Source organism: Larus michahellis, chromosome 14 (genome assembly GCF_964199755.1).
Source record: "Larus michahellis chromosome 14, bLarMic1.1, whole genome shotgun sequence".
NCBI lineage: Eukaryota > Metazoa > Chordata > Aves > Charadriiformes > Laridae > Larus > Larus michahellis.
In genome coordinates this window covers 2,685,606-2,701,287 of record NC_133909.1, presented here as the reverse complement: position 1 = coordinate 2,701,287, position 15,682 = coordinate 2,685,606, and the positions used below count along the sequence as shown (strand labels likewise).

Here is a 15,682-nt window from a genome sequence, read left to right as displayed (position 1 = left end):
AACCAGTTCACGTTTGTGCTAGAGCATCTGTAGGCACCTGTGCTGCGCATCGACGCGGCAAAAAATGGCATTCAGTGTTCTATCAGCATCCTTGCTCTGCAAAGCTGCACTAAAATAAGTTTCACCGGGGTATAATAGCGTTTGGGCTCTGGAAGCTTTTTTTTTGTCTCCCAGAGTTTCAGCCTCAAGAGGAAAAAAGCACATCATTCTCAGTGAGCCTTCTTGGTAGAGGACTTTCAGTGATGGGGTAGGACAGGCCTTATCAAGACGTGTGTGGTAGCCTTGCGGTCACATGTTACAAGCTAAACACCTTTTGTGTTTTCTGAGTGATGATCTATAGTTTTGCGGGAAGAGAAAATTCTACAGATGGTGCATTTTTGGGACAGTGTAAAATGTAAACTTGAATGTAAACTTGGACGCAGGGTCATTCCGATAGTGCATCTTTAGTACCTGGGGCACTGCGCTTGTTGGGAGCTGGAGTATAACAGTAGTGGTTTTCTATCTATGAAGTTTCAGAAGGTCGGTTTTATTCTAGTGGAAAAGTTAAGATATCGTTTATGTACGTAATTTTAAATAATGCCAGACTGTTACAAGAATAGATCTGAAGGTATGGAATGTCATTAACTGTTGTGCCTCTGTTTAACAGAGGTGATGAAGAAGCAGTTCAGAAAAACAACGCACTGAAAGTGATAAGAGAGTTGCAGGCTCAAATTGCAGAACTCCAGGAGGACCTTGAATCTGAGAAGGCATCACGCAACAAGGCAGAAAAGCAGAAGAGAGATTTAAGTGAAGAGTTGGAGGCTTTAAAAACCGAACTGGAAGATACCTTGGATACCACTGCAGCACAGCAAGAGCTGAGGTAGGATCATACGTCTGTGTAAAAAGGGACCATTAAAATTAATCTTTGATTTACGAAAGACTCAAATGTTGATTTTGATAACTCTTGATGCTTCCTCTAGGACAAAGCGTGAGCAGGAGGTGGCGGAACTGAAGAAAGCAATTGAAGAGGAAACCAAAAACCATGAAGCGCAGATCCAGGAAATCAGGCAGAGGCACGCTACTGCTCTGGAAGAGCTCTCTGAACAGCTTGAACAGGCCAAAAGGGTGAGAAGAAAACGAATTACAGAAATACACTTTTCTGCTTTGGGACTTTTTATAAGTACCATAAGTGTTGCAGTCCCTTCCGCTGATACCTGCAGAGCGAAGTTGTCCTCCATACGTGCATGACAATTGCAGTTGAATCAAATATATCACGCTGGTTTGAGTATATTCCAACTTTTAGACAGTCTCGGCATCTGAAAGGTGTTCATTAGGCTTGGAAACGGCGCAGCTAGAGATAAATCATGTAGTACTTCTGTAGGAATTCTCCAGCAGTCCACAAGCTAATTTGGTGAAAAGCAGTTCTCTGCAGGAGTGAACTACAAAATGCTTCCAAAGAAGGTGATGGTAACGTCAGCACTCACAAATGCTGAACTGCGGGGGGCAGGTAGTGTAAAAGTTCTTCCACCCACTCTGAACTTTGTGCTTGTGCTGTGACCTCCAGTGCCAGATACCCGTGGGTGTCAGATACCTTACCGGAGAACACAACACAGCTGTGCAAACTGGCGACCACCACTGGAGCAGGCAGGAGGCAGCACACCTGGATAGCGGGGCTCCTGCTGGTGTAGCTCGAGTGTCGCCTTCAAAAGTAGAATTATTCCCACGCTGCCAGAAAACCCCCAGTATCTTTAGTTGGTGAAATTATAGTCTTGGTCATTCACGAATGTGTGTCTGTGAACTGTTCGTATACTGTAGTAATATTTTTTATGTAGAGAATACGTCACAAGGTTCCTTAATTTAAAATACTAAGTGAGAAACGGTGCAGTTAAAGAGGGTGAAAATTATGGTTTATTCACCTGCATGTCTTCTGCTCCTTATTCGTTAAATCTTCTCAATAAGAGTACGAAAAGATGGAAAAATACCCTGCAATCTTAAACAAAGGTCCTGATGATGTCTAGTTCTTGTGATACAGTAAGAATGGGACTTAAAACATCCCGTATGCCAATTATTAGTTTTTTCAAAAGGTTTTTTGACAAATGTCAGTGCAGTGGTGAAAAGTGCTTTGTTAGGCACTTCCAGGCTGCTACGCCTACTAAAATCAGGGCAGCTTTCGTCGATATCTTTCCTTTTATTTCTGTGAGATGAGCCATGCTGATCTGTTAATGGGCACATTCCTGCCTACTTGCAGTGCTGCTGGGTCGCTGTACAGCGCCCACATCCCAGGGCTCGCTGAATTCATAGAAGGATCTTCTGGTCCTCACTGGTACCTGTGATATCTGAGAGTGGAATAACTTGAAAAACTCATTTTTTGGGCTAACATACACAGAATGTTACATGGCAGCATTTTAAACGCTCCCTATTTACAACTTGCTGAGCACTTGGCTTTTAACTTGTAAACCTGATTTCCTGGGCTGAGTATTTTTAGCAGAAAACTTTATTGCTCTGTAACAAAGCGTTGAATTTCTTTTCTTTTTGTTTTTTCCTAGTTCAAGGCAAATCTTGAAAAAAACAAGCAAGGCCTAGAGTCTGACAACAAGGAGTTAGCCTGCGAAGTGAAGGTACTGCAGCAGGTCAAGGCAGAGTCTGAGCATAAGAGGAAGAAGCTCGATGCTCAGGTGCAAGAGCTAACGGCGAAGGTCACAGAAGGAGAAAGGTTGAGGGTGGAACTGGCAGAGAAAGCTAACAAGCTACAGGTAAGGCTGTATGCAAGTCATAGAGTCATAGAATCATAGACTGGTTTAGGTTGGAAGGGACCTTAAAGCCCATCCAGTCCCACCCCCCTGCCCTGGGCAGGAACACCTCCCACCAGCCCAGGTTGCTCCAAGCCCCGTCCAACCTGGCCTTGAACCCCTCCAGGGATGGGGCAGCCACAGCTTCTCTGGGCAACCTGGGCCAGGGGCTCACCGCCTCATAGTGAAGAATTTCTTCCTAATGTCCACTCTAAATCTCCCCTCCTTCAGTTTAAAACTGTTACCCCTCGTCCTGTCACTCCAGTTCCTGATCCAGAGTCCCTCCCCAGCTTTCCTGTGGGCCCTGTTTAGGGACTGGAAGGGGCTCTAAGGTCTCCCCGGAGCCTTCTCTTCTCCAGGCTGAACCCCCCCAGCTCTCTCAGCCTGTCCTCACAGCAGAGGGGCTCCAGCCCTTGGATCATCTTCGTGGCCTCCTCTGGCCCCCCTCCAACAGGTCCATGTCCTTCTTGTGCTGAGGGCTCCACAGCTGGACACAGTGCTCCAGGTGGGGTCTCACCAGAGCAGAGCAGAGGGGCAGAATCCCCTCCCTCGACCTGCTGGCCATGCTTTTTTTTCATGCAGCCCAGGATGCGGTTGGCTTTCTGGGCTGCCAGTGTGCGTTGCCTGCCCATGTTGAGTTTCTCAGCCATCAGCACCCCCAAGTCCTTTTCCTCAGGGCTGCTCTCAAGCCATTCTCCACCCAACCTGTATTTGTGCCTGGGATTGCCATGACCCAGGTGCAGGACCTTGCAATTGGCCTGGTTGAACTTCATGAGGTTTGCACGGGCCCACCTCTCCAGCCTGTCCAGGTCCCTCTGGATGGCATCCCTTCTCTCCAGCGTGTCGACTGTGCCACACAGCTTGGTGTCATCGGCAAACTTGCTGACGGGGGCACTTGATCCCACTGTCCATGTCACTGCCAAAGACGTTAAAGAGCACTGGTCCCAGTTCTGACCCCTGAGGAACGCCGCTCGTCACCAGTTTCCGGTGTTTCCACCAATTGAGCCATTGACTGCAACCCTTTGAGTGCGGCCATCCAGCCAGTTCCTTATCCTCCGAATGTCCTAAACTGCTGAAAAAATATGCAAGAAAGTAAAAGCCTTAAGCACGTGCAGAAATGGCTAGGAGAAATGACTTGCAAAGATGGAGCTGGGTCTACAGGAACTGGGTCTGTAGTTGATGTGGGAGGTGATGTCAGTCATACACTCATGTACTTGAGGAGCCTTAAAGTGGTGACGTGCCTCAGGTGGAGATAGCTGCACAGCCGTGATGTTAATCCTGAACTTTTTGGGCTATGTGAGAATTATAGCGGCTTTTAAATATATGGCTTCCCATCCTGGAGAGCAAATCCTGTAGGAGGCTCTGGTAACAGCTGGCCTACAGGTTTCTGGCCTGGGTGTGGAACTGAGTAGATTGGGCTGAGCTCATTTGAGTAGATTGGGCTGAGCTCCTTTGTCGGTGTGAGCAAAAACGTACTGAGTGGTGATGGCCACAAGCTTCCTTTCGTGCGTCAAAGTCTGGAGCTTGACAGGTGGTGATGGCAAGTCAAGGCCTGTTCTCCTGGAAAATGGAGAAAATGGACAAAATGCAGTCGGGGCTGACTTCTAAACTGCAGCAACAAGTACTTTAGGTAAATCAAGCTAAAGTGCTTCAAAAGGGGAATGGCCCTGTTCTTTTCAGGGGAAGCGTTCAGGCAGTCTCTCGCTGTGCATACAAGCGGTGTAGCCTAAAATAGCAGAGTTGGCACCTGGCAGTAACCTCTTTCTCCTGCAGTGATGCTTTTAACTCAGCTGCCACCCTGATAATCCCTGAATTAACAGTCCTGTAAAATATATGGTCCTATGATTAAAATAGCATTTAAGTGGGAATGCGGATATTGGGCCAAATAGCACGGCTAACTCTTGTGAGGTTATACCCTTGCGTTCAGGATTGACATCCCATTTCAAGTTTCTAACCAAACTTCACTATTTTTAGCTTGTTGTATCTCTGTACTGGGATCTGTTGTTGTCTTGCCATACCTGGAATTCGTTGAGGTTTTGTGTTCCGCGGTTCCAGCCTCCCGCTGGGACGTAAGCTTTGCCGTGAGTCAGCTGCACGCTGTTACCTTTAGACTGCTTGCTTTGCAGAACGAGCTGGATAATGTCTCGAGTCTCCTGGAGGAAGCAGAGAAGAAAGGCATTAAGTTTGCTAAGGATGCGGCCAGTTTGGAATCGCAGCTCCAGGATACGCAGGTGTGTGTGCAGTGAAGCTTGAACTTTGCACGGAAGCTTTGTTCCTCTTTGAAATGCTGACTGCATAACAGAAAATACATTGTCATTCATGGCTTGGAAAGTCCCTTGGGTAAAAGCTGTGTTTCCCGTTGAAGCCTGGTGAAACGTGATGTATAATGACTGCTCAGCTACGTGTGGGGCCAGTTTTTCCTGATCTAAGATTCATTACTCGATAGACTGTAGCCATTCAGTTTCTCTTTTATTTCTTAGTCTCTGTAGGAGAGAAATATAAAGTCAAAAAAGCCTTTCCAAGTAGAATGTTGATGTAAATAAGATCCTTGGGGTATATGAAAGGCACAAGGGACAATACCCTGTCTCTTACTGACAGCTTCTTTAAAACTGCCAGTGTTTGGTTTTGATTTAAATAATACAGCTTTATGTATGTATTCATCACTTAAACGTGCGCTTTTTTTGATATTTTTCCCCCCCCCTCCCTGTATAAAAATCCTAATGGTGACTACTTGAATAACGTTAATCACAATTGGAGGGGTCTGCGAGGAACAGGGTGGGGGGTGGAAATGGTCTTTATGCCTTTCATTAGTCTCCGTTACGACAGAAGTTTCCACTGCCAAATTACAGCTGTCTTCAAACTGACCTTTATATTTAAGCAGTGCAGCAAAACTTGGAAGCGTGCTGCCGGGGCAGGATTTGCTGCCATATATTCTTTCCAGGTGGTTTAAAACAGGGACTCTATTTTCCTTCTTTCAGACAAGCATATACGTTTTGAAGGTGACTCCTCTGCTTGTCCCTTTAAAGACGGAAAAGTATCATCCATTAACCTCTAGAAGAGACAGTGGCATGGATTCCCTGATCAGAAATATGCTTTATAAAGGCTTAAGCGTCCCCAAAATGAATGAGCGGGGCCTTTTTGAAAACCCAAATTCCAGATGTCTTCATAAGCGTGTCCTTGTACAAAACTGCTGTGAGAAAAATAATCAGACCTGAAATTCCATTTGCAGTAATGGAGGGTGGTAGCCCAAGGCCGCGGTTAACACACTGTGAACCAAACTGAACTTGGAATTTGCCTGTTTGTGCAACAGGAGCTGCTTCAGGAAGAGACCCGCCAGAAACTCAACCTGAGCAGTAGGATTAGGCAGCTGGAAGAGGAGAAGAACAACCTGCAAGAGCAGCAGGAAGAGGAAGAGGAGGCCAGAAAGAACTTGGAGAAGCAGATGCTCGCCTTGCAGTCACAGGTAAGCCGCTGGAAATGGCGGGCCTGGTGTAGGGCCTGCGCATTTCAGGTGAAGTGAACTGGTGTCCCAAACCTCTTGGAAAAATGTCATGTAACTTGCACACGTGCTAGACCGGATTTTGGAATAACATTTCCTGTGGTCTTTCTCCATTGCAGCAACGACTGGTACAGCGAACTGGAGCAGGCAGCGCTTTCCCCCGCGTAGTGTGCTGCTAGCTCACAATTTTTGTGTTACTTCAGCAGTAACATCTATTTCTGGTTTTGTATTTTGGACCTGATGCTTTTTGTTCCTTCTCGTGATGCGCTAAGGAGCGTTATTTTCTTTTATTAAATTTCAGTTGGCTGAGGCTAAGAAAAAGGTAGATGATGACTTGGGAACCATTGAAGGCCTGGAGGAAAATAAGAAGAAATTACTGAAGGACATGGAGTCCTTAAGCCAGCGCCTAGAGGAGAAGGCAATGGCTTATGACAAACTGGAAAAGACAAAGAATCGCCTGCAGCAAGAACTGGATGACTTGATGGTAGATTTAGATCATCAGCGCCAGATTGTTTCTAACTTGGAGAAAAAGCAGAAGAAGTTTGATCAGGTAGTCTAGTTTCCTGTCATCTTCCTCCTTTCTATGATTTTTTTAAGTGGCATCTTGTTTCTGTTGCTACTGCATGAACGAGCCTTGTCTAAAGAAGGGGCTGCCTAAAGTACTGTGGTTATTGATAGACTTTTGTGAGCAGCTTGGCCTTTTTTAAGAGTAACTTGTCACTTACAGTTTCAGTGAGTTAAATGCCAGCTTTGAGTCTTGTTAGATCAAGTAATGAGCTCTTTAGATACAAGAAGGAAATTATATTGGAACAAAAACTGAAGAAGAGTATTATTGTAATCCTTCAAGATAGACTAAGAAAGGATGTGAAGACTGAAAGATGAAAATAATATAAAACTTAGTTAACCTTGATTAGTGGCTTGCTCTCCTCACCTCATCCCAGAGTAGATGTAGCTGTTTTCTTACTAACGCTTTGATCAAGATTGAGACGAGACAGCTTCTGAAGGCCAATTAAGCTTGGAGCATTAACCACTTCATTGACTAAACACCTGAGGCAGGAAGGACCTGATCAGAGAACTTATGAGCTGGATTAATTATTTCTTATGTTCAGATGCTGGCAGAAGAAAAGAACATTTCTGCCAGATACGCAGAGGAAAGAGATCGTGCTGAAGCAGAAGCAAGGGAGAAGGAAACCAAAGCACTGTCACTAGCTCGGGCTTTGGAAGAAGCCCTGGAAGCTAAGGAAGAATTTGAAAGACAGAACAAACAGTTGCGTGCAGATATGGAAGACTTAATGAGCTCTAAAGATGATGTGGGCAAAAACGTAAGTATGTTTCCACACCCTATTTCGTTATATACTGCGTAGGGAATAACACAGGAAAACTCCCGGGCTGGAGAAGTGTATTCGACACAAAAATAGAACTTCTTGAAGCTGACTTGTAACCCCAAATTCTGGATGAATTAATGCTCAGAATAAGAGGGTGGGCTTTATTAACATCAGGCCTTCTAAAAAGATGTGAAGACATGGAGAGCAGAAGTTGCTGGGAAACGAGTAACAGCACCGGTGCTAGATTTAAAGAGCGTGTCCCACTGCTACGTTTTCTCTGTGACGTTGCACAGCTCATCTCTCCCAATCATCTGCTTAGATGGTTGTTGGGTTCTCTAATATAGACTTAAAAATGCTGCTCTGCCTGTTTTGATTCATTGTCCAGTTGAGAGCATCACAAAATGTAGTGTACTGAGTTCACGTAATGCCTTATTTTGCTGTTAATAACTGCTGATGTTGAGATACCTGAAGGAGAGGGTCTGATTGATGTTTGTGGCTTAGGTCCACGAGCTGGAGAAGTCAAAGAGAACTTTAGAGCAACAGGTCGAAGAGATGAGGACTCAGCTCGAGGAGCTGGAAGATGAATTGCAGGCCACAGAAGATGCTAAGCTTCGTTTGGAGGTCAACATGCAAGCTATGAAAGCCCAGTTTGAGAGAGATCTGCAAGCCAGAGATGAACAGAATGAAGAGAAAAAGAGGATGCTGGTTAAACAAGTATGTCTGTTTTACTGTACTTCATAGTGGGAAGGGTGTGATGGTCTTTTCCCAAATCTCTGTGGCTTTGGTGATAAGTAGCTACCAGAGAAATAAAACACTCTGCTTGAACGTCCCATCCTATAGAAATCCCAGTCACTGATCTTTACAAACAATAGAATAGGTGGTGTTGAGGACTAGCCGCGGTCAACCGTTAACGTTAGTCTCCCACCGATGGTCCTTCAACTCAACTGTATTTTGTCTCAAAAGCACTCCACACACAAGTAGGTTTGGCTGTTGCTGCCTGGGTGTATTTCAGGCCCATCCTATTTGGTGTACAGGAGTAAATCCATGGATGCTGACCCAGACTGGGACTGGAATTCGGTGAACAGTTTCTTAAATGAAAATCGTGGCAAAATATTCCAGATCTGCCAGACTCGAGTCTCTTCAGATCTGCTTTGTGTTACTAGAATTCTCAAGAAATGCCTTTAAAATGTCATGTTTGTAAGAGAAGATGGTTCTAAATTAATATTTCTAAAGCTTTAAGGAAAAAAAAACACCTAATATTTCAAGATTTATTAGAAGAAAACAAAAACTTAAAATAACCGAGAATCACCGATGTGGCGATCTCTTAGAAATAAACAAAAGCGTTGGCCTAGAAGGCTTTTGGAGTTCACCGCAGTGCAAAATTGCTATTGTCTTCCACTGGGCAAGGGCTCTTGACCTGGCACGAGGAGGGAGGCTTGATTCAAAATGAAATATATTCTTCCATGTTGGTAACCTGTGGTATTTCTTTCTCAGTTTTATTGTTTGTATGAGTTTGTGTTGGCTACCTACTTTGCTTTTCTGTTTTGTGTTGGGGAAAAAAAAAATAATGTTGGTGTGTAAATGCTAGTAGCCCAGCCGTTTCAAAGAGAATTAATTCATCTTTTTCTTGAGAAAATGAGGTGATTCTACGTCTTATTTTCCTCTTAGCGGTTCAATCAGAATTAGTGACGTCTGCCCCGGAGTGCTACCTAAATGTGGATAGATGCGCTGGGCAAGGAGCTAATCACTAAGTAGCTGAACAGATGAAATGGAAATGCTTCAGACACTGAGCAATTGTCTTTGTTTTCCTGTTCCGTCAGTTCAGAGATCTCTGCTTCCAATGTGTGCAGTTGGCTTTGCCGTCTGCAGTGTCGTCCCACATACCTTGCGTTCTGTAGCCTCTTCCAATCGAGTAGTGTTCATTCTGCTCTGCAAAGCCCTTTCGGCTTCATCAAAACCATTTTGCCAGGGCTTGGTGTTTGCTCCGTTCCTGGAGCTGAGCCTGTTAACGCCTTGATTTCACAGGTGCGGGAGCTGGAGGCGGAATTGGAAGATGAGCGCAAACAGAAGGCTCTTGCTGTGGCGGCCAAGAAGAAAATGGAGATGGATCTCAAAGACCTGGAAGGTCAGATAGAAGCTGCAAACAAGGCTCGAGATGAAGCAATCAAACAGCTACGTAAGCTCCAGGTGGGCCCAGCTAACGAACTGAGCTGCTGTCTCTCCTGGTGACAGTCTGTCCAGGGTGTTGCTTGTCATTAAATACCTCTGTAGCTTGAAGGCAAGAGGAGTATCAGACTCGGCTATGCTGCCACGTGTCGTAGAGTGTCTGGCCTGAACTTCTCACCTGCTCGAAACTCCTCTCATCCTCTCATCTATAAGGAATTCAGATTGTTCCCAATGTACTTCTACTCAGTAGTCATCTTCGTCCTCATTTCAACAATTTGCGTGAGGATTTACTGAGTATTGCTTTCTAGGCTGCGCTTTTAAAATTTATGGTTCTTTGTCTCTTTGAGTTTACTGATTTGAGCTCAGCTCTTGCTGACTGCTGCTTCCTCAACTCGTTGAACTTTTTTTTAAGGTGTTTTCAACCAAAAACACTCCAGAGAAAAAGGAGGAGTAAATCTTAGTTGCTTTTAAAAAGCTCCAAGATGCCCATTTCTTTTTAGTTTGGCAAGAAAAAACAAAGTCCTTGTGTCAAGGGTTTATTTCCCATTCCCAAAAAAATATTCAACATTTGGTACAGTTCAGTTTCGCCAAAGATTTTTCAGTGCTATGGCCTGAAGCTGCAGGAGTATGAGGCTGTGGCGAGACCGTGGCAAGCATACGGCAAATTAAAACTGCCTTTCTGCCCTGTCCGCTTTATTCCTTGGCCATCCCACTTCAAATCCTACTTCAACAGAAGGAGGGCAGTTCTGGAAGCGAGCCCTGGGTGAAGAGGGAGCCAGTCCCTAGCGGTACCCTGCTGCTCTGGTCCAAGGGCAGAGGGAGCCGGGGAGCTCCCACCTGAGCTCCGACACCCGCGCGAGCGCCTGAAGTAAGTGCTCTCGTGGGTGGGGGTGTTCTGCGGCTGTGGGTACAACCTAAATGCGGTTTCTCCGACTCTTATCTGGCTCTCTCAGCGTCTCGAGTCAAACTTGTGCAGATTAAGATTTCGGTCTGTGTTAACGGTGTTTCTTAAGGGAAGCGTAAATACGTCCTTCCAGGTATGCAAACCGGTGCGTTGCGTGACTTCGGCACTGAGAGTAGTTTCTGACCTTTGCATATTTGTAATAAGTTTGGGGCTTTTTAGTCCATTTAAGTGAATTTTTTTTACAAGTCGTTCCAAGAGCTTTACCTCTCCCATAAATTTCATGACAAATGTAATTGAGCAGCTCTTTAATATTAGAGTTTTTTCCTACAAGAAATATAGCAGATAAATGAGGTGAAGTCTTATAATGGGATATTTCTGACAAGGAATTCAGTGATGGGAAGACGAGAAAATTGAAGTTTTCCTATGAAAATAAGAACTGAAAATGCATTTATGGGGAATGAAGCCGCTTAGGAGGGAAGGCCTTACCTTTTAAGGGCCAAAATGCTTCAGAGCCGCTAATAAATCTTGTGGTTGTCCTAACGCAGCATGGCTTTTTCTTTCCCCCGCTTCCCAACTGCAGGCTCAAATGAAAGACTACCAGCGGGAGCTGGAAGAAGCCCGCGCATCCAGAGATGAGATCTTTGCCCAGTCCAAAGAGAGCGAAAAGAAGCTCAAAGGTCTCGAAGCGGAAATACTCCAGCTCCAAGAGGTGAGGTTGAAATCCAAGAAATTTGTTTTTCTTGCTAGGGTAAAGTGAAGATCGGAGAGTAAAAAAAGTAAAAAGCAATCTAGCGAGTTGAAGAGAGAAACGGGAGCCGGGAGGAGCTTCTCTTCCCCCCCTGCCCCAGGTCATCGGTGAGCTCCTTGTCCCTTCGTAGGGTCATTCCAGGAGCCTGGACTTGCGTTTCTCTGCCTGGGAAGCAGGAGAGCTTTACTACTGCTTAAACAGATTGGAGGGCTCACTAAAATTTGCCAGGCGGCTCGAGAGTGTGTGGAAGGTGCAGTGCGGTGTCCGTACTAAAATTGATCATTGGAACTGTATAAAAAGCTGACAGGCTCCCCAGTACCTCAGTGGGCCATTTAAGTCTGTGGAGGTTTTTCACTCTGCCGTCTCAGGGCCTCATCCCTTTCTCTTTCGGGCCGGTGTTCCCTCGTTGTCGGCAATTCGTGCAAGAGCTCCGAGTCCTGCTGCGTACGGCTCCTCTCCCGTTGTCTCCCTGGTCTGTCACACGGTCAAACGCCACCGGAATGGCCTCGTGTGAGAGACTGCCTCTTTCTTGGCCCGCGTTAGCTTCAGACTACAGTTTGAAGCAATCGTTCAGATTTCACTGTGCTCGCTGTTGGAGCCTTTACAGATCACCTACGGCTTACTTAGGGCAGCTCCGTGTCGTTCTTTTGCGGACTTCAGACTTGCTGGTCTGGCACTTGCGGTGCATTTAATTGTCCTTCGTAGCAAATGCCTGGGTGTTTCCACCGTTTAAGGCAGTTTTATAATAGAAGGTTCAGCGCTGTTTATACTATTGTGCTAAAGCCGTTGCTGTCTGTGTTTTGCTTGCATCCGTGCTATGCACTCTGTAAGAACCTAAAAAATGGACTTAATTTAGTGCCCACTTTACACTGAGTGTGTTTGTGAGACCGTGCGACAGAATGGTTTTCTCCTGCTGTTTAGGGTGTGAATGTTACTGATTTTCACAGATGTTTTATTTTTCCTTAACTTTGTGCAAGGAAAACTTCAGGGCCAGGGAGAAGTAAATCCCTCGTAGGCGTATGGCAGCGAAAGGGGGGAAATACCAAGATGTCCTGCTAGCTTCTACAGCTGTCGCTTCTGCTTGTCCTTGCAAAGACCTCGGGAATACCGCACTTCACAGCATCTCCCAGAAGTTATTAGAAGGCTCGATTGCTTGCCGGAGTTTTTGCGATTCCTAATGCTGTGATGAATCTTTTCCTAAACCTTCGCAGGAGTTTGCTGCGTCTGAAAGAGCCCGTCGTCACGCTGAGCAAGAGAGGGACGAGCTGGCTGACGAGATTGCAAACAGCGCTTCAGGAAAGTGAGTCATCAAATGTATTAACGGTGCATCTGAAGAACTCCGGGCACCAGCAGCTGTAGTTCTCGGCAGTCCGCTTGCAAATTCTCTATTGACTTGTCTTCGTGATAAAAATCCCGTGGTGTCATGAAGAGAATTGCTTACAGAGAAGCTTCTCGTGATAATTTGCAATGCCTAGAGTAGCAGAAACAAACTAGCTGGTAGCTTTGCATCAGACCTGAACGTATCTTGACCCAAATACTTCCTTTCTAGGTCAGCGCTGCTGGATGAGAAGCGCCGGCTGGAAGCTCGTATTGCACAGTTGGAGGAAGAGCTCGAGGAAGAGCAGAGCAACATGGAGCTTCTCAACGAGCGGTTCCGAAAGACCACGCTGCAGGTGAATCGGTTCTTGGCCATGCTGTTGGGGCAATCTGTGTTTCAGTGAGCAGTTAAGTGGAGGCTCTGAATAGCACCAAATGACCTTCTATTCTTCTCCTCTGACAGGTTGACACTCTTAATTCTGAGCTAGCCGGGGAGCGGAGCGCTGCCCAGAAGAGTGAGAATGCACGGCAGCAGCTGGAAAGGCAGAACAAAGAGCTGAAAGCCAAGCTGCAGGAACTGGAGGGATCTGTGAAGTCTAAATTCAAGGCAACAATTTCTACTCTAGAAGCCAAGATTGTGCAGCTGGAAGAACAGCTCGAGCAGGAAGCCAAGTAAGGAACAAATCTGTCTGCCTGTGGTTGCTCTGTCAGCTCGATGTCTGAGCCCACCATGCCTTAAGTTTACGTAGGGCTGAGACGTGAGCTTGCAGCACGGGAGTTGGGATTTATTAGCGAGAATCCTACTGTTTAGGGGACCCGCTTTAACAAGACAGCTGTAAAGTAACTGGGATTGAAAGTTTCAGAATCTGCTTGCTCCGTAACGGCTGAACGAACTCTTGAAGTTAACCAGGGGAATATGGTGGCTGGGGGCGCCAGGATCCACAGGCTGCTGCGGAAGTTTCTTGAGACAAGATAAAACGTTCCCTTGAGACACCCGCTCTCTGGTTAGAGGGAACAAGCTGAACAGCTGAGGTGGGACAGCTTTAGGGAGCCGAGGGGAATCCTGTGCTCTGCCAGAACTCTTTCTGCAGCTCTTCCTGTCTGTGCTTTCCATCTTGGTCCTCCACAATTTTTGTTCGTTCTTTTTTTTTTTTCGCTAGTTCCTCCCCGAAGCTGCGGGTGGGCTGTCTCATCACCATCTCCATTCTCTTTGTGCTTTTGGCTCTGCGGGAGGAGTGTGCTCCTGGGTAGCAATGACTTTAAAGCTGCTCTCCTCAATCTCATTGTGAAGAAGCACCTTCTTATCCCTCGCTCCAGCCTGCGTTACTGTCCTGGCATTGCTCCGCTGCTGAGGCTTTACGCTTTCAGAGCTACCTCCCGGCCAACCACCAGCACAATAAAACTATGTCGGTTCTGTTGATGGCGGCAGACACGTTAAGAGGACTCAAGTATCAGTTAGACAATGAGGCGAGAGCCTTTCGGAAAGGGCGGATCTGGTGTTCCTAGCCGTCAGGTACTGGGAAAAATCATGGCTTTTGGTTATTCTAGGGAAAGAGCAGCTGCTAACAAATTGGTGCGTCGCACAGAGAAGAAATTGAAAGAAGTCTTCATGCAGGTGGAAGACGAGCGTCGACACGCAGACCAGTACAAGGAGCAGGTAGGTGGAAGGGCTTTGCTTTTGAGGCCCGTTTCTCAAAAAAGGCAAATAAAACTATACTTTGAGCAAAAAGGGCTTTTTTAGAAGCATTTTAATGAAAACGTTTGAGGGAACCTCCATCTTAGTAAACCACTGGAGCAGCTCCCAGCAGTCCGTGTCCCCCTGCGTTAGCTCTGGTGTTGGTGGTTCATCAGTGTGTCCCGGAGTCCCCCGTGGAGCGGGCAGAGGGGCTGGCGGTTCATCTCCAGCCGCGTGGCCAGGGAGGGCAGGGTGTTAGCGAACCTCTCGCCTCCCAAATCCTGGGGCTGCAGCTGCCGAGTTTCATCCTGACGACCTGGTTTTGTATTTTAGATGGAAAAGGCGAATGCCAGAATGAAGCAGCTCAAACGCCAGCTGGAGGAGGCTGAAGAGGAAGCCACACGTGCAAATGCTTCCCGACGTAAACTTCAGCGTGAGCTGGATGATGCCACGGAGGCTAACGAGGGCCTGAGCCGGGAGGTCAGCACCCTGAAAAACAGGCTAAGGTAAGTGGTGCCGTAGCGGCGGGCCAGGGTTTATCGAAGCCCTTGTGTGCTGCGCCCTGGGGAGCATCCAGCTGTGGCACTGCGGAACAGCTGCCGACGTCAGGGGACGGGTCAAACCGGAGCCTGCTGGGAACTGCTGCCCCAGCCGGCTGATGATAACAAGGAAGCTGCCAGTCCGCAGGGATATTCCTGACACCTCTTGAGCCTGAACTCTTGGGAGCTGACGCTGGCAGGTTCCCTGGGGTTGCCAGTTCAGTCCAGCCGTAAGTAAAGATGACAGAGGAGACGGCTCAGTCGTGCTGTTCCAGTGGCTGGTGCTTTTTTCCTGTCCCCCCGCCCCACAGCGGGAGTGTTTCAGCCCTTTCCTTGAGAGCAGGACGTTGAGATGAAGGTCTGTAGTGAGTACAGACGGGACTCAGTGGGGGTGAGGCTGGTGCCGAGCAGAAGCCACCTCCAGAGGTCCAGCGTGGCGGGGCGGGCTGGCTCGTAGGACCAGCAGGAGGGATGTGGTGCAGCACGTCACAAGCGAGCAGTCGATATGTGTTTTTTTTTTAGAGAAACCGCTCCGTTCAGCGCTTGCTCTGCGCTTGGTGCTTGTACGGAGACAATATTTTTAGTTACTTGGGACCAGCCAACTGAAGGTGATGGTGTAAACTGAGCAGGAATGCCAGAGTGCCGGAAGGGGTTTGCACCCAGCGCGTTGACCCCTCGGGCAGAGAGAGGGTTTCAAAAAGCCACCCATGAAATTTTCCCCGCGGGTGCCCTGGAGCTGGG

At 47.0% G+C, this 15,682-nt stretch overlaps 1 protein-coding gene across 2 annotated transcripts in view; it reads left to right on the top strand.

Moving 5' to 3' along the window:
- MYH10 (myosin heavy chain 10) overlaps positions 1–15,682 on the top strand; it is a 110,360-nt gene that overhangs the window by 92,814 nt on the left and 1,864 nt on the right. For both annotated transcript variants that reach the window (XM_074608179.1, XM_074608178.1), the window contains 15 exons: positions 647–859; positions 960–1,104; positions 2,526–2,732; positions 4,895–4,999; positions 6,079–6,231; positions 6,569–6,817; positions 7,377–7,589; positions 8,094–8,306; positions 9,618–9,779; positions 11,243–11,371; positions 12,622–12,710; positions 12,960–13,083; positions 13,191–13,399; positions 14,276–14,384; positions 14,736–14,908. In XM_074608179.1, coding sequence (XP_074464280.1) covers positions 647–859; positions 960–1,104; positions 2,526–2,732; positions 4,895–4,999; positions 6,079–6,231; positions 6,569–6,817; positions 7,377–7,589; positions 8,094–8,306; positions 9,618–9,779; positions 11,243–11,371; positions 12,622–12,710; positions 12,960–13,083; positions 13,191–13,399; positions 14,276–14,384; positions 14,736–14,908 — 2,493 coding nt within the window. The remainder of the gene's footprint in view (positions 1–646; positions 860–959; positions 1,105–2,525; positions 2,733–4,894; positions 5,000–6,078; positions 6,232–6,568; positions 6,818–7,376; positions 7,590–8,093; positions 8,307–9,617; positions 9,780–11,242; positions 11,372–12,621; positions 12,711–12,959; positions 13,084–13,190; positions 13,400–14,275; positions 14,385–14,735; positions 14,909–15,682) is intronic.